This window comes from Delphinapterus leucas, chromosome 15 (assembly GCF_059928025.1).
Source record: "Delphinapterus leucas isolate spDelLeu-1000000601 "Yukka" chromosome 15, BTC_Dleu_Yukka2, whole genome shotgun sequence".
NCBI classification, from domain to species: Eukaryota; Metazoa; Chordata; class Mammalia; order Artiodactyla; family Monodontidae; genus Delphinapterus; species Delphinapterus leucas.
The window spans coordinates 47,185,608-47,206,865 of NC_143143.1; the positions used below are offsets into that span (position 1 = coordinate 47,185,608).

At 36.6% G+C, this 21,258-nt stretch overlaps 1 protein-coding gene across 2 annotated transcripts in view; it reads left to right on the forward strand.

The window, feature by feature from the left end:
- Window positions 1-21,258, forward strand: part of ESF1 (ESF1 nucleolar pre-rRNA processing protein) — a 59,194-nt gene that overhangs the window by 22,606 nt on the left and 15,330 nt on the right. For both annotated transcript variants that reach the window (XM_022594132.3, XM_030763576.2), the window contains exon 10: window positions 20,925-21,046. In XM_022594132.3, coding sequence (XP_022449840.1) covers window positions 20,925-21,046 — 122 coding nt within the window. The remainder of the gene's footprint in view (window positions 1-20,924; window positions 21,047-21,258) is intronic.

Below are 21,258 nucleotides of genomic sequence, written 5' to 3' on the forward strand. Positions count from 1 at the left end.
ATACCACTCAGAGATGTGTGAAGAAATTTTTTTATATGAGGTCCTTGGATTTATGATTCCAAGAAATGTTGAATTTTGTCTTTTAGTCAAGTATGTTGTAATTGTAGCTTAATTCTAATCTTAGAATGAGCTTATTGAATGAAGATATTTTAAATGAACATATTTTAAATTGAGGTATTCAGGTGACTATTTGAGAAAGAAGATTTAAAATAAAGTTGATTGCAGAGTTTTATATTAAATATTTTAGAGCTATATTGAGTGGGCCAGATCTAACCTTTGTCTTTATTAGTACAGTTATGTAGTGCAAATACCAAAAAGTGATACATAGGAAGATTTAAGCAGTACAGTTTTCCTAGGATAAACCTCACTTAGTCATGGTTCATTGTACTTTTTTTATATTCCTGGACTCAGTTTAGTAATGTTTCATAAAAGATTTTTGAACCTGTGTTAATGAGGAATATTTGTCTATAGTTTTCGTTTCTTGAAATGTCCTTAATTAGCTTTTGGTATCAGGGTAATGCTGATCTCATGTGATGAATTAGCAACTGTTCCCTTTTATATTTAGCAGTACATTTTTATCTTGACTTTGCTATTTGTGGATGTGATATTAATGTCATATAAAATATTTTGAAAATGTAAAATGAAAAATTAGCATCTGTAATTCCATTACCTTATTCAGCCACTGAGTGATCAGGTAGATTGTGGTTTAATTTATCATTTTTCTATTGTTGAATATTTAGTCATGTTTCTGATCTTTCATTACAATAGGCCCATGGCATTGAAAAGAAATTTGATCTAAGGCTGTTACCATTCCCAAACCCACAAATATCAGTACTTCCTTAGATCTCTTCACTTTTATCACCAGCCAAGTAATAGGCTTGCTATTTTAGGGCCTTTTACTTATAAAAACAATTTTTTAACAAAGATGCTTATTCCCACCCACCCACCCCATTTTAGAAACGTCTGTGCATGTGAGAACTTGTAGAGACCACAAGGAGAAGCTAATGCTGGCAGTCAGCCTCACTCATCAGTTAGTAACATGACTTCCTCACTCACAGAGCCGCTTTACATATGCTATGGATCAACCTGTGGTTCTCTCACAAGCTGTTAAAACTACCAGTGTCCAAGCCTCAAATTTAAAATCTCAGATGCCAAACATCTAGAATGTTATAAATAATCTATAGCTTTTTCCATATTTTAAATTATTTTCGTAGGCTAGCTTCCCAGAAATGGAATTACTAGGAAAGGACACAGACACTTTTTGTGTCTTGAGATTACTGCCAAATTGCTTTCCAAAAGGGTTGTACCGGTTTTTAATGCCTTCAACAATGATGAAAGTGCCAGTTTCATGGAATTATCATCAACATTCGCTGTGTAATTTTTACTCTTAGATGAATGAAGGAAAGTTGATATTTTGCTATATAATGCATTTTTTAAAGTCTTTAACCATAGTATTTTTGAAGGCCCCGTATGGGGTATTATTACCCTGTGAATCTTTGGTATGGATGTGCACACAAGTGCGTGCGTGCATTTTCTTTGTGTATGTAAATGTAAAGGGTCTTTTACATACTAGACATGTTAAGTGAGAAAAATGAACTACTCTTTCAGGATCTCAGTTTACTTATTTGGAAAGTGGGACTAATAATACCTTTCTTGCTTAATTTGAGATATTATAGAGTACTTTGTAAGCTACACAGTACTATTCCTGTCACACGTGTATTTTGTTGAATTTGTGTCTTAAGAAATGTATGTTCCCAGTAACAATTACCCTGAACCGCAGGACTTTTTTGATGTTATACTTCAGTAAACCACAGAGTGTCAGTATGAGATTATAGTATATCATGCATCAGTTTTTCTGTGGCTTGAATTTCCAAAATATTAAACTGCAGAAAAATAAGTACTCTTAATAATCACTAACAGTTGCTGCACTTGGCGTGGCTTGAAAGAAATTTTAGTTTAGACTGTTTAAACTTCCTATCTTTTCACATTGGATTATACAGTGTAGTAACATTAGGAGTTTAATTCTTCGAGGGTAAGTGTTAAGGGAGGCAGATAACAGGTACATGGGTGTAACAACTGGAGTGAACTACTCTTTCTCTTGATGTTTTAGTTTCTCATGTAGGTGTGATAATACAGCGTTATTAATTGAGATTATAAATGATTAAAAATGTTGAATTTTAAGATTTTTAAGGAACTTTGTAATTCATTGTTTTGATGTGGAGTAACATTGCCCATCTCAATGTGTTGCTAATAAGGTATCCTGCCTGACTCATTTTGATGAGTAGAGAAAGTAACACATGTAATTAGCATATTGAGACTTTATCGATGAATGTGCTTCATTAGGGAATTTGTAATATACATATAAATAAAGCATAATGAGTTTTATCTCATATATTAAATAACCTCCCCTAATAATTTATGTGATAATAATTTTTTGTTGTAGATACTGCAAGCCGTGTATTTTAATCTTTGAAATTTCATCCAGAATATGAACAGATAATGACATGTTTCTTTGTCTATAATCTTAAAGGAAATTAGATATGATAAAAGTCCTCTTTTTCTTAGTTATCTCCTGATTAATAGACACAGGTGAAAAGGATGTCTGGTCTTTTTTCTACTCATCGTCCTGCAGTGCCTGAACTTTCCTTCAAATATTGAGCATATGCCAAGAACTCTAGACACCATGTGAGCAAAACATACAAATCCTTGACCTCATAAAGCTTATATTTCTGGTTAAGGGGAGACAGATAAGTCTTTAGTAAGAAAGATATTTGAGCAGAGACTAAAGGAAGTGGAGGTCGGGGGTGAGCCATGCAAAGGAGATTGTGCGAGCAGAGGGGATAGCAAGTGAGTGGCCTTGAAGCTGTGGCTTATCTAGTGTGTTTGAGGAGCAGCACAGAGAACAGTGTGACCACAGTGAGTGAGTGAAGGAGAGAATAATGGATGATGTCAGAGAGGTAAGGGGGCCAGATCATGAGGGTCTTGCAGACCATTTTAAGGGCTTGAACATCTCTGAGTGAGATGAGAAACCATTGGAGTATTTAAGCTGAGGAGCAATAAGATCTGACTTGGTATTTTTCCAGTTTTATTGACATATAATTGACATGTTACTATATATGATTAAGGTGTACAGCATAATAGTTTGACTTACATATATTGTAAAATGATTACTGCAATACGTTTAGTTAGCATCCATCATCCCATAGATACAATAAAAAGAGGAGCTGACTTATTTTTAACAGGACCAATCTGGCTGCTCTACTTGAGAGTAGATTAAAGTGGCAGGGAGGGACAAAATTGGGGAGATCAGTCAAGAGGCTATTGTAATAATCCTGAGATAATAAAGATTGTGGGTTGGACAGGTTTTCAAGGGAACTTCAGAAATTCTCTTCGTCACATGTAAGATGCCTATTATATATTGAAATAGACATGCCAAGGAGATAGTTGGATATCCAGTTTAAAGTTCAGGGAAGACGTCAAGACTGGAGATATAAATTAGAGAATCTTCATTGTACAGATCTCTGTAAGTAAAGAGCACCAATGGAGTGATTGTAGGTAGAAAAGAAAAGAGGTTCAAAAATTGATCACTTGGAGTACTCCAGCATTTAGAGGTTGAGGAGAGTTGAGCAGGGACCATCCAGAGGCAGCTGGGAAGAAGCTACCTGAAGCAAAGGAGGAAATTCAGGGTTGTGGGGTATCCAGGTGCCCAAGTGAAGAATGCATTTCAGTGAGAAGATGGGTCAGTAAAATACAGACTAAGAAAAACCATGGGATTTAGCAATGTAGAGACCATTGAAGAGTTTTGGTAGAATGGGGAGGATGAGCTTAATGGGGTTAGGAGAGAATGAGGAGTGTGGAATTGGAGACAGTTAGGAGAGACAACTCTTTTTTCTAAAATATTTGACGATTGGGAAGTTGCAGGCATCATCACACTTCATCCTTAAAAAAATACTTCGACATGTAACTTCCAAACACAAAGACATTCTTCTACATAAGCATGACACTTTTATCACACTAAGGGAATTTAATATCGTTAAAATAGTAGTCAAATTTCTCACTCATTCCAGTAATATTCTTTACAGTGTTTTTTCCTAATCCAGGATCAGTCAGTTTTAAAGTGTCTACAGTAGTTGACTTATAGAATACCCACAATATGGATTTGTCTGATTGTTTCCTCACAATTCAGCTGAAAAGTTTTTGGCAAGAATTTTCCATGAATGATGTTGTATACTTCCCATTGCTTCACATCAGGAGGCACATAATGTCAGTTTGTCCCATTTTTTGTGCTGTTAACTTTGCTCACTCAGTTAAGGTGGTGTCCTACTGATTTTTCCATCATAAAGCTCCACTTTTTCTTTTGTAACTGATAGGTAATTTGTGCAGTGTGTGAATATCCTGTTCCCCAACATTTTACTTGGTGATGTTATAGATTTTTATAGATTTATAGATCCTTGCTTGAATCAGTTATTATATTGTTAGTTGCAAAATATTGATTTTCTGTTTCTGTCATTTCTTCTACATTTGTTAGTTAGCATTCTAACTTACGCTAGTAGAACTCCCTCTAGAAACTGGAAGGGAAAGTGAGATCAAGAGAGCATTTTTCTTTAATATGAGAGGAAATAACAGCATGCTATATTACTTTTGGGAGTGATCCACAGACAGGAAAAAATGATGCAGAGAACTACATTCTAAAGTAGGCAAAAGGAGTTGGAATGTTTTTGCTCGAGTGGAGGAACTGGCCTTTGGTAGATGTGCATGGACATTTCATCCATTGTAACAAGAGAGAAGGGAAGGAATATGGTCACAGAGGGTAATGAGTAGAAATGGTGGTGGGAGCTTGTGGTACACTTCTATTTGCTTATATTTTTCTAGTGAAATGGGAAGTAAAGTCACCAGCTGAGAGTAGGGATGAGGTGGGGAGGGGGCGATTGTAATGATGGACCGTAGTATCTATGTTGGGTTAGGAGGGAAATGAGGGTATATTGGGGTGACGGATGGGGGAAAGGTCAGAGGATTGATGGACTGTAGGTCCCTGTGAGACAAAAGAATTGTTAGCCTTGGGGTACTAGAGAGAATAAAATGGAAGGATTGGAGCTAGTGGTTGAGGAGTAGGATACTTGAAATTAAGATTATGGTGTGTTTGCAGTTTGGGTAATGACAGTTGTAGTTATGGGGGGAGTTTCTGCGATTACAGGGAGTATGGAATAATAGTCAGTGAACTGTGAGGCACAGGGTGTTGGAACAGTCATCTCTGTGGACATTGGAATCACCAAGAATTATGACAGGGCTAGAATTGGAGAGAGTGGCAGTGAGCCAAAGCTTAGCTGTTCAAGAAGTGAGGGGTGTGACTATAGTCATTAGATCTCTGCAGTAACGGGGGAGTAGGTGATGTAGTCTGATAACATGTTACTAAAAGTTGGGGACTTTAGGAGGAAGACCAGCCAGTGGACTGGAGTTGGCAGTGAGTAGCAAGATGGACAGACTGTGGGAGAAAAAAATTCACCACGTAGAAGAGCTGCAGGAGAAACAGTGTCCTCAGAGAAGAACCAGATTTCAGTGAGACTCAAATTAGCAAGGGAATGAATAAAGAGGATTTTGTTAATAACTATTAATGACTGATTATGATGGACTAAGGTGTAGAAATGTTCTTTTTGGGGAAGGGTGGGAATGGGAATATTCAGCATATTTTTAGGAGAAGGGATGATTTGGAAGTTGTGGACTTCTTGTGGTGACAGAATTAAATAGAGATAAAGGATATAATGAGATGAATACTGACCTCTTAAAGCTGTACTAGTGGTGAGACTGTCAGTGTCTGGGCAGATCTTGTCGGAAACACCCAGAGCTGTGGGATTCTTAGTCTTTTGAAGGAGACATGGAAGGCAGAGAAGAAGGAAGGACCCCTTGCTGTCTCACCTTGCAAGAGGAGTCTTTCTTGACTCCCACACACGGAGGCGAGAGGTGGGGTCGCAGCTCCTCCTCCCTCTACTTACTCTTTCCTCCACGCTTCACAGCTCTAGTTCTGTTTTATTCTGGTATCTGATCTTTATCCTTTGTACTTCCTTTTTCTCCATCTTTATTCCATCTCCGTTTCTCTATTCAGTGACCCAATGGGAAGCTTAAACACAGAGACATTAATGACCTGTATCTGTGGCTATTGTGTTATTCATTCTTTATTTAGAAATAAAATGTTTTGAATCAGTTGGGCATTCATTTTGCTAGGCAGCCTGGTTTCAAACATGTTAATTTTCAGACATCTCAAAACCTGTTCACTATTTACTTTTGGCTATATCTCTTATTTCCATTTATTGCCAGTGTATCCATTATTTGAAATATAGTCGCAAAACTGTTTTTGGTCAGAACTTTTAAAATAACCAGATGTTTAAAATTTTGAGTTCAGTGTAGAGGAGAGCATTAAATGAAAAACTAAAATAAGCTAAAAAGAATTTGCAGTTTGCTTCACGTTTTGGTGATGGGGAGGAAACCAGTTTGCAGTGCACTATCATAACTTGTACACAGCTAATACACAGCTTGAATTTTAAAACTTAGGTGTCCATTCCTTCCTTAAATCTTCCAGTTAACAGGTTGACTATAAGGGCCTTGTACGGTAATAAGCTGAAACTTTTACTGTGCCGCCCCCCAAAAAAGAAAAATTAAATCATTTGTGGAATGTGTGATAAAAATGAGAAGCAGCTAGGGTTATCTAAAAACAGTGGTAGATAGCACATTTTCTCCATAGAGTTGCCAGTAAATTTCTCAGAAGTTACTGGATTATTTTAACAATAATTTTCTCTGTTAGTATTAAGATTTAATTTTTTTAAGTTTTCCAAGAAGCTTTAAAAAAAAAAGATCTAAAGCAAAACTGAAGATATTTTTATAATAGTAGTAGTTTCAGAAAGTGCTAAAAATTCCCATACCTTTTGAAGTTTTAGGTTAATTGGTCTGCTGTTTTAGGATCCCAATTAAATACATAAATCAATAAGTGCTTCTGGTTGCCAGCATCTAGGCTGATTCTCTTAATGTGGTCCTTTCCCTCTCTGCCTGTGTGTCATGTCAGTTGTACTGTTTGCATCTGTAGCTACTATTTCCAGACAGTAGTACTTTTTTTGACTTTGCGTTAGATTTACAATCTGCCCAAAATCGGTTCAAGACCAGAGAGTGTGTTTCATGTATTGTTTTCCCGCAGCCCACAGCTATGGTGATTTGTTTGAAGTTGTGAATTCTTTGGTCTTTAAAGCAGAGCTTTTGCCTATTCTATTTGAGCTTGTCCCACATCATCATTCTATATACTGACTGCCTGGCTAGCACACTGTCATTTTTCACACACATGTTCCATGTGTTATTTTGACAGAATTCACTCAGACTACTTTCAGCAGTTTCATTATTGCTGTTCTTTTTTTTCTAAGATTGAAAAGTCATATAACCTTATACTACTTTAACACATTTGGTTTTTTTCCCAATTTTTTTGTGATAAAATATACATAACATAAACTTTACCATCTTAACTATGTTCAAGTGTGTAGTGCAGTGGTATTAAGAACATTCATACTATTGTGCAGCCATCACAACCATCCATCTCCATATGCATTTTCATCTTTATAAAACTGAATCTCTATATCCATTAAACAAGTCTTCATTGCCCCTCCCCCAGCCCCTGGCAACCACCATTCTACTTTCTGTCTCTCTGATTTTGGCTCCTCTAAGTATCTCATATAAATGGAATCATACATACAGTATTTGTCTTTTTGTCACTGACTTATTTCAGTTAGCAGAATGTCCTCAAGGTTCATCTGTGTTGTAGCATCCTTCTTAAGGCTGAGTAATATTCCATGGTATGTATGTGTGTATATATATGTATATATGCCGCATTTTGCTTATCCAGTTCATCCATTGATGGACACTTGAGTTGCTTCCATGTTTTAGCTATTACACATTCATTTTTATCCATTATCTTCTACAGGCACATGTAGTTGATTATACTCCCATTTTGCATTCACCTTTTTTGTTTCATTTCTCATACTTATTTTTACATGTTTCTAAATAAACTTTTAATCGTAATGCCTGCATCACATTCCATTGTGTATCTAATTTATGTTTTAGGCTCTTTCTAATGTTTTGCTATTATGGAGGACATAATAACCTTATATTGAATTTTCTTAGGGATAAATTCCTATGGGTAGAACGTCTTCATGCCTCTTATCATTTATCTTGAAACAGTTCTGTTAATTCATGGTGCTAACTAAGGAGCTTCTTACTTTTTAATTTATGAAGGCTCCTCAGAAATGCTGATAAAATACACAAAATCAAATCTAGTTTCTACAGTTGGCTCAAGGTTTGAAGCCACATAAAGGAAAAGGCATAAGTACTTTCTATAGATCTTTGGTTTGATATAAAACTTAATCCCACTTTGGGACCATATGCCATGTTCCTGCGCTCTGAAGGATTTGCCAGCCTTTCTCAGTGCCCTTTTGGTTAGACCATTGTAGACAACTGCTCACTGACTATAATGCAATGATAATTTAAAACTTTGAGGTCCAAGGTAAAGCTGGTAAAAATATTGTGGATTGAACTGGTAGCTAAGCAGGTTGAATCTGCAGGTATCGTGTGGGAGGGGCTCTGTATTATTTTCAATACACAGTGACACTGTTTGCCTGATGTAATCTACTAGGGGAAGAGAGTGTACAAGTACTTTCCCCACTCTCATGATAATCTTCATTGAGGGTGGGGGATAGTTCTCATCAAATGAGCTATCAAGAGATAGCCTTAGCTCAATCTACTCATTCAGTGACATGGAAAACTTTTATCTGTAAAATTATTTGTCATAAACTTGAAAATCTGATCCTATGTATGTCAAAAGATGAGTGCCAATAATTTGACTTGGGCGGGTTCCCTTGTTGTTTGGAATGATACGCGTCAGTGGTAAATTGAAGCATGCATTTTGAAGGCATAAGAATTGGCTTGCATAAATTAGGGATATCTGTCTGCCTTGGACTTCACCAAGCTTTTCCTAAGCATTGTCACCTTAGATTGTCATAAATTATATTTCATATTAGGTTTCCGTTGCTGCTTCTTTCTGTGGAAACATAGATTTTAAAATATTTTTAAGTAATTTATTTGGATTCATAATTTCGAACCAGAAGCAGACTTCTCAGGGTATGGGAACAGTTTGGTCTACGGCCAGGATCACACGTGTGACAATGTCTGAGAAGCCTGTCTTCTGATTAATAAGCTGCTCTGAAGGTCTTAAAAAAAAAAAAGCCAACAGAAGGCTTTGCGTATTTGCTGTTGAACACTGCAGGCTTTAGGCGTACGTGTTGTTAGTTGGTATTCCAAGATTCTGATATCTTTTTGGACCCAAAGAATGCTTGACCCATCATAGATTACTTTAGTAGATTTCTGTCAACAGAGAATCCCTAAGAATAGAAACAGTGCTAGCTTATAAAACAAGCCATGGATATATTGAAGTCCTAATTTTCAGTGTTACTTTCATTCTCTATTAATTCTCATTCTGTAACTTTTCAGTGTTGCAGTGGAGGACACTGCCAATGAAATAAACTCTGAGTTAATTACAAATACTAGAAAAGGCGTAAACCTTAAATGGTACTCTACTTCAGAGACCCCCAACTAGCATACCACCTGTGGATTACAGATTTCCCCAGGTATTGATCCCTTTAGCCTTTAGACCAACCAGAGCCCCCAGCTTTGTTTCCTTCTCTGGTAGCCTCCTCCATTTACTCCAGTGTGCTGTGCAAGCATTATTTTTTATATCTGTCATAATAGGAAAAAGGTTGGGAAGACACTGCTTTCCTAATAGTTATTTGGGAAGTCTTTTTAGCAGTAGTCAGAATTACAGTTTACTTATATAAACTCAGCCCAGTATATGTGGAAGAAAATACTTAGATTGCAGCAAGAAAAATCTAGCTTAAGAGGTCGTTAAATATTGAAATGCTAGGGAGGTTGAAGTGCTTTTCATTTCTTTTCATTTTTATTAAAGAAATATTTTTTTTGTTTAATTAATTTAGAAATGACATTTCGGTTGTACTGCAGCCTCAAAATGCCCTTATGTTAATAGCTTCTGTAGTCAGAACCTCTTCCAGGGAGGAAAACAATTAGACACGCCTAAGTTTCAAGCCATCAATTTACAGGTGGATTTTCCAAAAACAGTGTATAGATCGGGACTGTCTTACAATGAAGTTTGGGATAGCATTAGTAGTTTACTGTGATCATGGAAAGAGCATAGAGGGCTTGTGTCAGAAAATCTGAGTTTAGGTACCTACTGTTCTGATGGGGATTAAATGACTAAAGGCAGTGAAACCTAGTTTAGCACACAGTTGTCAAAGACTGAACATTTACTACCCTTTTTTTTTTAAAACAACTTTATTGTGGGAAAGTAGAGCCTAGATACAAAAGTAAACTCTATGTATGTATACAGTTTAAAGGAAAAGAATAAAATGAACACCTGTGCACCCAGCTTAAGAAAGAACATTACCAACATATGCGGTCACCTTGGAGACTCCTCTCTTACACCCTCTTCCTTTCTCTATCAGAAGAAACCATGAAACTGCATTCCATATTAATCATCCCCCTTTTCTATACAATAGTTTTACCACCTATGCATGTATCCCTAAACAGCCTATATTTAGTTTTGTTAATTTTGAAGTTTATAAAAGCGTCCTCTGTGTATTCTTCTGTCAGTTTCTTTTTGCTGTTAACGTTCTGTTTTTCAGAGTTATTCGTAATCCATATATGAAGACATGGTCCGTTAATTTTCACTGTTACATAGAATTCCATTATAGATATATTATAGTATATTTGTTCTATTGCCGGTTATTGTGGTGTTTTGCTATTATAAACAATGTCTTTGTGAATATTCTTGGACTTGTCACCTAGGTATATATTGAATTTCTTGGATATGTGTAGAATTTCTTGGTTGTACAACATGCTCACAATTACCTTAACTAGGTCGTGCCAAATTGTTTTCCCAGGTGCTTGTACCATTTTACTCTAACCAGTAGTGTGAGTTCCCATAGCTCTTTATCCTCACCATTAATTTATATTGTCAGGTGATTTTTTGCCAATTGAGTATGTAAGTAATGGTATCTCATTATGGTTTCAATTTGTGTATTACTCTCAAATATTTGTTGAGTTCCTGCTCTGTGTGCCAGACTCTTCTCTGATAGCACTGAACAAAACAGACAAAGATCCAGGCCTTTGTGGGGTCTTACATTTTAGTGTGTATACTTTGGGGGAGAGGGGATGAAGGGAATTGGTAAACAAATAAATAGGTAAAATAATCAGATGATGATTAAGGGCTATAGAAACAAAAGGATAAAACCTGGATGGGGAACAGGAAGTTCATGGGTGGGAGTGGGTAGCCATTTAAAAAGGACAGTAAGGGAAGGCTTCATTGAGAAAATGACATTTGTACAAAGAGCTAATGGGAAAGACATTGCACCCTGTGTGTTATCCTGGGAAAGAACATTTCAGGCAGAGGAAGCAATAAATGCAAAAAGCCCTGAGGGGAAAGCATTTCTGATTTGTTCAGGAATAATGAGGCAGAATGAGCCAGGGAGCGGACAGTAATAGAAGGTGAGGGCAGAGAGGTGCCCAAGTCACAAAAAGGGTTTTGTAGACCTCTGGATGGACTTTAACTTTTACTTGAAATGCAGTGGGAAATGGAAGTGATATGACCTAACTTACGTTTTTAAAGGATTGCTCAGGCATTTGCCTAATTACTAATGAAAAGAATATTTTTTTTCCTGCTTTCTTATCTGTGAAATACCTGTTCATGTCTTTTGACCATTTTTTATGTAGTGTTCTTTGTCTGTGTTTTAGTGATTCATAGGAGTTCTTCCTCTGTTTGGAGTTCTTCCTATATTTTGGGCTTGTCTTTTATCAGCCATATATTTTGCACATAGCTTTTCCTAGTTTGTGACTTTCCTTTTTACTCTCTTCAGAGTGTCTTTTGAAGAACAAAAATGGTATAGTCAAGTTTATTAAACTTGTCCTTTTATTCTTATGTACCTCTAGTTCACATAAGTGTATTCATTATAATCTCTGGATTAAGACACTCTCATCATTGGTCCAGCATGACCTTCTTTTATTTATTTATTTTTAGTAAAAAGTAAACCCACTATAAAAGCTAGAATTGTGCAACAACTTAAATTTATCCGTCTGATCTCTCCTGCTTCCCCATAACTAAGAATGACCATCATCCAGATTTCAGTATTCACTCCTTTGCTTTCCGTTGTATATATTTTCATCTAATTTATAAGTATTTCTGAAAAGTCTGGATGCACAAAAAGGAATGAAGTACTGATATATGCTATAAAGTGGATGAACCTTGAAAATATTATGCTAAGTGAAATAAGCCAGTCACAAAATGCCACATATTTTATATGAAATATGCAGAACAGACAATAGAGACAGGAAATGGATTAGTGGTTGGAGGGTGGGGGGGTGTCAGAGTGTCCTGCAGGGGAGAGAGATGGGGTTTCTTTTTGAGAAGAAGAAAATGTCCTAAAATTGACTCTGGTGATGGTTGCATATATCTGTGAATGTACTAAAAAACATTGAATTTTATTCTTTAAATGGGTGAATTGTATGGTATATGAACTATATCTCATTAAAGCTCTTAACTTTGTTAACATTGATGGGAGATGGGTTTGTATCATTTGGGACTGATTTTTGACTTTTAAGTCCTTGATTCATCAGGAGTTGATTTTTATTTTTTTTTTGGTATGATATAAGGTAGGAATCCAATTTCAACTTCTTCTACATGGCAGATGCTTTTTATCCTCTTCCATTTATTGAATAATCTCTCCTTTCTCCCAGTAATCAGACATGTCACCTCTGTCAGGTACCAATATTTCAAAACTGTGTGGATCTGTTGGTTGGTTCTCTGTTTTATTGGTAAGTTACTCTGCCTAACCCTGGACCTGTAACACACTTCCTAGAACTGGATAAAGAGCACTAATGACCCACACACCCACCCCCTCCCTTAGGCCAGTTGGCGTGAGCGCTCTGTGAAGAAACCAAACGCTGCTGCCACCACCACCAGCAGCACCAACAAACACTTGAAACTGCCGCCTTGTGCAGTATCTTCAGGGGAGAGCCAGGCTTCAGTTAGAGCAAGAAGATGAAGAAAATGTTGAGATAAAATAATTGAGTTTTTACTGATGATGTACTGTGAATTCCAGGGAATTTAGTGGTAGAGAATTGAAGGGGGTGGGAGATAGTGACAGAGAGAGTGGATGTATAGTTAACTTCTGAGGATTAGAACATGGAAGATTGGGGGAACCTGATGATTAGGAGCTTTTGGTGGTGACTAAGATGAATAAGGGATAAAAGTCACAGAGAGATTATTCCTGCTGGGTTCAAGATTTTGGTGGTAGGCTGAATGTTGAGGATTAGGGAGGGAAGGATATCTGCTGTTGCCATGGATGCACTGAGCTGGTCACCTCTTGATCCTTTTCTGGGGAGGGGCAAATTTATTGTGAACTCAGGGCTTCCCCTTGAGCCCTATTGATGTGAGTTTACAGGTAAGGAAGCCTGTGTAACTAAAGAATACACTTCCTTAATTCCAGGGCCCAGGGGCCCACTTCTGAACCCTGTCAGGAAAGGGTTGGCCTTATTCCACAGTGCTGTCTTTTATCCCTGGCTTTTAAAATACTTCAGTGTTCTAGAGTTCACTATGATATATGTAGGTAATTTTTTGCTTGGTACCTTTATTCTTGCTTAGAATTAATTGGATACCCAGAATCCTGAAGATTAGTAACTTTCCATTCATTTTAAAATTCTGAGAACTTCTCATCCATTTTCTCTTAAAATATTACCTTTTCCTCATCTTCTCTATTTTCTCCTTCTGGGAATCCCATTTGATATGTGTGGTACCTTCTCATTCTGTATCTAACTCATAGTTTCCATACCTTTGAATCTGTGCAGCATGCTGGGTAATTTCTTCAGTTCTGTCTTTCAGTTCATTAATCTTTTCTTTACCTCTGCTGTGTAACTTGGTTGACTTTATAATTTCAGTTATGTTTTTCATTTCTGGAACTTTTTTTTCTTCCCCAAATCTGTCTCATACCTTTGATAATCTTTTAATTTCTTTTTTTTTTTTAAATGTGCTGATTTTATATTCTGTTTCTGTTAATTCCAAAATCTATAGTCCTTATAGGTCTGACTTATTTGGTTTCAGCTTACTCTGGTTCATATTGAATTTTGATTGTGATCTAATTGTTCTTGGATCTTTCTTTACCTATGGGAATTCTCAGAGGCCTGAGTCAAAAAAATACTTCTTTTAGAGAGTACTTGCCAGGTACCTAAGGGCACTTCCAATCCTGGACCTATTGAAACCAAATTTTTGGATTAGGGTGTTTGGGGCCACACAAATAGTGTGAATTCTAGCCACAAACCCATGGATTTGTGGACTTGTGGTTATAAATTCTCTGGGGGGAAAATGTGTTTTTACTTCCCTTGTTCTGCCCATGGCCAAAGCCCAAACAGGCATGTATCCCTTCTAAATTGTTGGAGGAGGAGCAGCATCTACTAAAGGATCCTGGCTTCATGGTAGTGGTCTCTGGGACCTGCCATCATGATCGGGCTCCAAACTTTGCCTCCTGCCTCCTGCCTCCTTGGCTAACAGCCCTTTAAAACCCAAGATCCATGCTAGACCAGAGCAGATTTGTGCATGTCCCCAACAAAAATTCCCTACTTCGGAGCTAGTATAACATTTCTGTTTGAGCTTTCTTATTTTGACTAAATTCCAAAAAATTGCCTTCATTTCCTTACGTCTTACCCGTTCATTAAAGTTTTCATTTTTCTGCCTTGTCTATAAACATTATGTATAAAAAATAACAATAGAACAAGTTGTTCTTCAGTCTTCTTTGCCACAAATTAAAGAGCAGAATAATTTCATCAGACTTGGCCAGAATTTTACTTTAGTATTAAGGACAGCTTGCTATTACGTACATTGTGATCACAAACTACTTGAAAGGCAAAGAAAACATACAAATAAAGTACAGACAAATACAGGAAACAATAACTCCCTAATGAAGCCCAAATGTCTTGTATTTGAAGTCAGCTTTTTAAGAACATTTGATTCTAAGAAGCAGGGACAGGTTGATTCACAGTAAGATGAATATACTTGCAAATGGAAGACATCATTCTACAGGAGAGTAAAAGGACATTCAGAAGAGGTTAGAGAATGATAAGCTCAAATTCAAGGCGAATACAAAACAGTTGCTACCCACTGAAACAGCTTTTAGACAAAGAACAACAACAAAAAGCATTAACATTTCTTCATTTAGTACATACTTTGAGAGTGTCTCCTATGGATACCTCATTGACTGTTTTAGGAGAAAGAGAATTAAATGCTATATGAGAAGCCATTCCCAGTCTAAGTAGCTTACCTATACTACCCTTTTATCCTTATTATATTTATTATAGCTGTCTGTATTGTTTCCATATAGTAGATATAACAGTATTCTAACAATATTAAGTGCATACAAGGAGCATTTGTTGGCTCTGAATTTTGCTATTTACTATTATTCCCAAGGCTAGTTGTTATTTTACTTTTTAATTTCATTAACTGTTGCTCCCTATCTGTAAGGTTGGGAACAAACTTGATTCATGTATCCTTTCAGTTGCACTTCCATTCATTCAGCAGACATTTATTCAGCATGTGCTGTGTACTTGGCCCTCCACTTGCCATAGGGTTACCTTTGTGGGGGGAAAAAAGCAAGCCGTGGCCTCTACTGTCATGGAGTCTGCAACCTAGTAAGGGTGATAACCATTAATAACAGTAAAAAAAAATAATCACACAAACATAAAATTGCAGCTGTGATAAATAGTGCAGAATAAAAGAATATGGTACTGTAAGAGTTTAGGAGAGAGGGATTTACAGAAGTTCGAATTATGAACCAAAGTCTGAACAATGTTCTAAACAAATCTTGAACCAAGTTCGAAACACTTAAAATCTTCATCTTTCTCATTACAAAGATTGATAGTTTTGCTATCTGATATGCTTTAAGGATAAGTAAATGTCTCCTTCCCTCTCCCCACACCATTGGGGAAAACTGACTAGTTTGAAAGGGTGCCTTTTATGTCAGTGTTCCTCAGGGCATGGTTACACACAGAGTGAATTCCAAGTTGGGAGTTCAGTTGGCGATGGTAGTTAGTTACATTTTAAAGGGTACTTTTGGGATTGAGTGTTAACATGGTCTCATTTAAACATACAACATACATAAATAAAGACTGAGCCGTAAGTGTTCGTAAGTATTCTCAATGGATCCTAAGTTCTCACATACATAAAAAAGTGCCAGTTTCAGCCTATATCAGAAATCTTAAAACATGTATTTTGTTTTTATAAACAAAACCAGCCATAGTACCTAGTTGAGTTATTTTAAGTTATTCATGTCCTGTCCCTTGAAGACTTTTCAAAATTTCAAATGAGCAAGTTCAGAAGAAATGTATATTCTTACTTCAGTGGATTTTGAAAGGATATTTAAAAGAATTTTTGTGTGTATGCAAACTGCCAAAATAAGTCTGAATGAATTGCGCTTAAGTTGTTATTGTTATAATTCAGTCATCTGTGCTCATGGTTGGTTTTAAAAGAATTTTTCACCCCTTATTTGTAGGGTTATTGATGTTGTTTTTAAGTAATTCGGCAGTCCTTGCCTATATGCTTAAATTTTTAAAAAACAAACGCGCAAAACTAGACATTTATAATGAAGCTGTTTTTCAGTCACGTAGTGGCTGCTCTCAAATGAAGCTAAAAGTGTCTGAAGAATGTTCTTGTGCATATGCCAGGAAGCTTCTGGAATGGGCATATTTTTAAGAATTTAGAACATTAAACAGCTGTGATCCGTAGCAGGAGATTTAAATGACCCCATGATGACAGCAAGAACAAAGCATTTTTAAGTTATCATGGTGGTGTGTTAATTCATTGCAATGTGTTTGTCATTCTACTATTTTGGTGTATTAAGTGAGAGCCAGGCAAAAAATTACAGACTGTATTTAACTGAAGATACTATTTCTTTATTGTTGTAAACAAACTAAATACCAGAAAAATATTTCCCAAGAAGGATATTTCATGAATTATTTAGAGCCATAGGTCCTAAAAAAACAAACAAACAAAAATGCATGAACCACTTTGGGATAAAGGCCATTTATTTAGATCCTAAAGTTTTGATTCATTTTCTGTTGGAGAGACTATGTTCCAAACATGAAAGATCAAACAGTTGGCTTGAAATAAGAATTCCTCCTTCAAGACAGATCAATTAAGTGCTTATTAAGTACTTACTATGTGTCTGGCACTATGCTAAATATTATGCAATACAAAAGAAGGTGACTTCAGCTGCCTTTGTTCTAGTTGGAAAAAAAGGCATACTCAGTTGAAACTTCTAAACTAAAAAAAGACATTATTATAATCAAGTACCAAACAAAAATAATACATAATTTATGTGATACAAATAATGAAATAGCCCTTCTCTTCAGAAATGACTTCTAATGCTTAAAGAACAAGAAAGGGAGAATTGTTTCCAATCACCTGTCCTGAAACAGATCTATATCACCTTTTGGTTCCCTCAGAACAACCTATGGTATCTTGAACTAATGGTGACTGAAGTTTGACTCAGTATCTTTTTCCTACTGTAACTGAGCATGACCCTATGGGGGCTTCCTAAGACAGACCCCTCCCCCATGTCCTCTGCTTTAGCTCCTCTCTGAAGTACGCAGATAACAGTATATAATGCACATTTCCTGAGTTGTTTTATAGATGTTAAAACCCCCACCAAATGGAAGAAATTAACTATTTGATGACCATGAGCACATAGCCCCCAGACCTACTGGTGCCTAAGGATTGATAATGTTAATGCCTATGACAGTACCCCGTTACCTCACCATCAACCAATCGGAGAATTGTACACGAGCTGATCACATACCCTGGGATTCCTCTCGCTCACCTTGCCTTTAAAAATGCTTTGCTGAAACCCATTGGGGAGTTCAAGCTTTTTGAGCATTAGCTACCCTGGACTCCTTGTTTGGCGCCTGCAATAAATGCTGCACCTTCCTTCACAAAAAAATGAGGGAAGGGAAGGGAAGGGGAGGGGAGGAAAAAGGGAAGGAAAGAAATGACTTCTAATCATTATCTAGGACAGTGGTTCTCAACTAGGGGTGATTTTGCTCCGTAGAGGACATTTGGCAATTCTGGAGAGATTTTTTTATTTTCATAACTGGGGGCTACTGGCAGCTAGTGTGGATAGGCCAGATATATTGCTTAACATTCTGTAATGCACAGTCCTTCACAACAAAGAATTATCTGGTCCAAAATGACAGTTGTACTGAAATGAGAAACCCTGGTGTAGAACCTACGAATGTAAGTGATAAGTTTTGAAATAGTGGGAAATGGACTCCCGTCTTCTCCTAGACCTCTGTTGCCCTGGTAATGCTGTTTACCTGAGGCCATTTGGATCCTTACATAGAAATGAGCATTGAGGATTTATAAACTTTTGAACATTGTATGCAAGTTTTTCCAGTACAGTGTTTGAGAGAGAGATTCCATAGGTTTTTTTTTTTTTTTTTACATTTTATTATTATTACTTTTTAAATTATTTATTTATTTATTTGGCTGCACTGGGTCTTAGTTGCAGCATGCGGGATCTAGTTCCCTGACCAGGGATCAAACCCTGGCCCCTTGCATTGGGAGCATGGGGTCTTAACCACTGGACCACCAGGGAAGTCCCAGAGATTCCATAGTTTTTATCAAATTCTAAAGGTATCCATATTCCCCAAAAATGTCAAGACCCAGTCACATGTGGAGTAGTTCATAGAGATTGAGACACATTAAACCAATGTTCTAGTCACCTAAAAGAAACAGTAACACCTTTCTTAGCATCATGCCGAGATAGAAGTAGAGTTTAAGTTTCAAGGATTAAAATTAACCAGAGAATACATTTTGGCAGGGGGAAAAAACACTCTAAATATATTACTTAATTTAGTATTTTGGAGTAATAAAATCTTTCTTAATGTATGAGGAAATTAGAATACCTTAAGGATTATTATTTAAACATCATATTTAATAACACAATACTGTGCATTTAGAATTTGAGACTGGACTGTGTGCTGACCCACAGGCATAATATATAAATTGTTTTATTTTGCTGTTCGAACTCAACTTGTTTTGTCAGGATTTGCTTCTTTGTCCCAAATGAGGATCCAAGTTTACATTTCCTAAGGTGCTATGTATCTGTTGATTCAGTCAGAGATCTGGATATGTTTTATACAGTTCACATTTCTCCTGAAAACTGTTTAGTAAAGTGATTGTGTTTTTCTTATAAGAAACATTTTTGAATTGAGAGTTGTGTTTCTGATTTGGCATCCCGTAAATCAGAGAGTATCCCATAAATCAGGCATACCAGCAGTATGTCAGGAAAACAAATCTACATAACCTTGAGTATGCATATACCTTAATACTTTTCTAACTTACAGAAATTTAGAGATTAAGTCTTGGCTTAAGAGCCAGGGACCTTATAGATCATCTGTTCCAGCTGTTTCTGCTGTTCTTTGGGGCTCAGGACCCAAAGTACCACTTTTAGCTGTTTTGTGTATTTGGACTTCTACCAAATATTTTCTTTTAGGAGAAAAAAGGTGTATGCGGGAGGAGGGAGTTGCATGCTTCTGATCCAGACTAACCTCATTTTGCAGATAAGGAACCTGAGGCCCAAAACTTTAGATTTTATTCGTGGGCTATACGTTTCTTTATTTTATATCAAACCAGCATTTCACATGTATCTGGTAATAGTATAGAGGACAGTTAGGAGTTAAAATTGTAGCTGTATGGCTTCCTAGTTGTGTGTTCTTAGGCAAGTTGCTGAACGTTCTCAGTCTCAGTATACTCATCAGGGGAAAGGGGAATTATTATATCCTTAGGTTGGTTTTCACTTGCTTAGAATTTAGAATGTACCTGGAAAGATAATCTGGGTTGACCTTGTCTCTAGATTCATTCCATTAATTTTTTAATGGATTTTGCGTCCTCTAAATGTTAAAACTCCCTCTCCCCAAACCCAACCATGACCTCCCCAAAACACTACAAAGTAAAACAAACATCTGTATTATCAAAGGGGATAACACAGTGGTCACGTTTCCTTTACTTTGACAGTAATGAGGTCTTCATGAACTGATAGATCAGCCTTGGGGCCTTTTCTTTCTTCTCACCCCACTCTAGTTATTTCATAAGCCACCTAGACACATGAATCAGGAACTGCAGAATATAATGAACAAGGACCTTGAGAGATAGCTACAAGATCGAATAACATCATTGAAAGAACTTAAACATACAGGGTGGAATCTGAACTTGATACTCCTTTTGATCTTAAAGATGTGGATTCACAGAGTGAGTTCTTGAGGAGAAATTACAGGAATTCTTTCTTCCTGGGGCATTTCAACAGGGATTGCCTTACTAATCAATTTTTGTTAGTCACTTGTAGTTTCCAGGGAATACAGTCTTTTACTTGGGCAAAGAAGCAAGTAGAAATAATTATGTTAAAGACCACTTACCTTTTGTTACCCAAGATTAATTAGTAGTCATATCCTGAGAAGATTTTGTTCCAGAATTTTTCTTAGTGTCTCAAGCAATTCAATTAAGTACAGAGAAATGAATTTTGAGCTTAAATAAAGGAGTTTTCTTTAGTAGCTTGACCATATATTTATTTGCTGAGTTGGTTTGTTCATTTCAGTTTGGTTAGGTTTATTGTCATTTGTTGTTGGGAAATAGCTTTGATATAGATTGATACTACTTTACTCTGTGACATTGTAGTGTTGCATTTTATCTTGTTACTCTAGTAAATACATGTAAATTACCTTTTTTGGTAAATTGCATTTTTCAGTGAATGAAGCTTTTAAACTAACCTATCTGTGTTTTCTCTTAGGCCTTAAAGAAAGTGCAGAAGAGATGGTCAAAAACAAATTGGAAGGAAAGGATAAACTGACCCCATGGGAACAATTTTTAGAGAAGAAGAAAGAGAAAAAAAGACTGAAAAAGAAACAAAAGGTATCAGTGATAATCATGACTGAATAATTCCGAATAATTATTGAGCAACCACTAAGTATCAGAAGGTACCAGGTGCTTGGCATCTAGTATCTCATAATGTGACCACTCACTGCGGTGGGTGAAGTGTTTTCTGCAAGGCTGCATAATGATACACGAAGCCTGTATCATTTAACCTAACTGCCTTGCTCTAATATTTTACATTTATGTGCTAC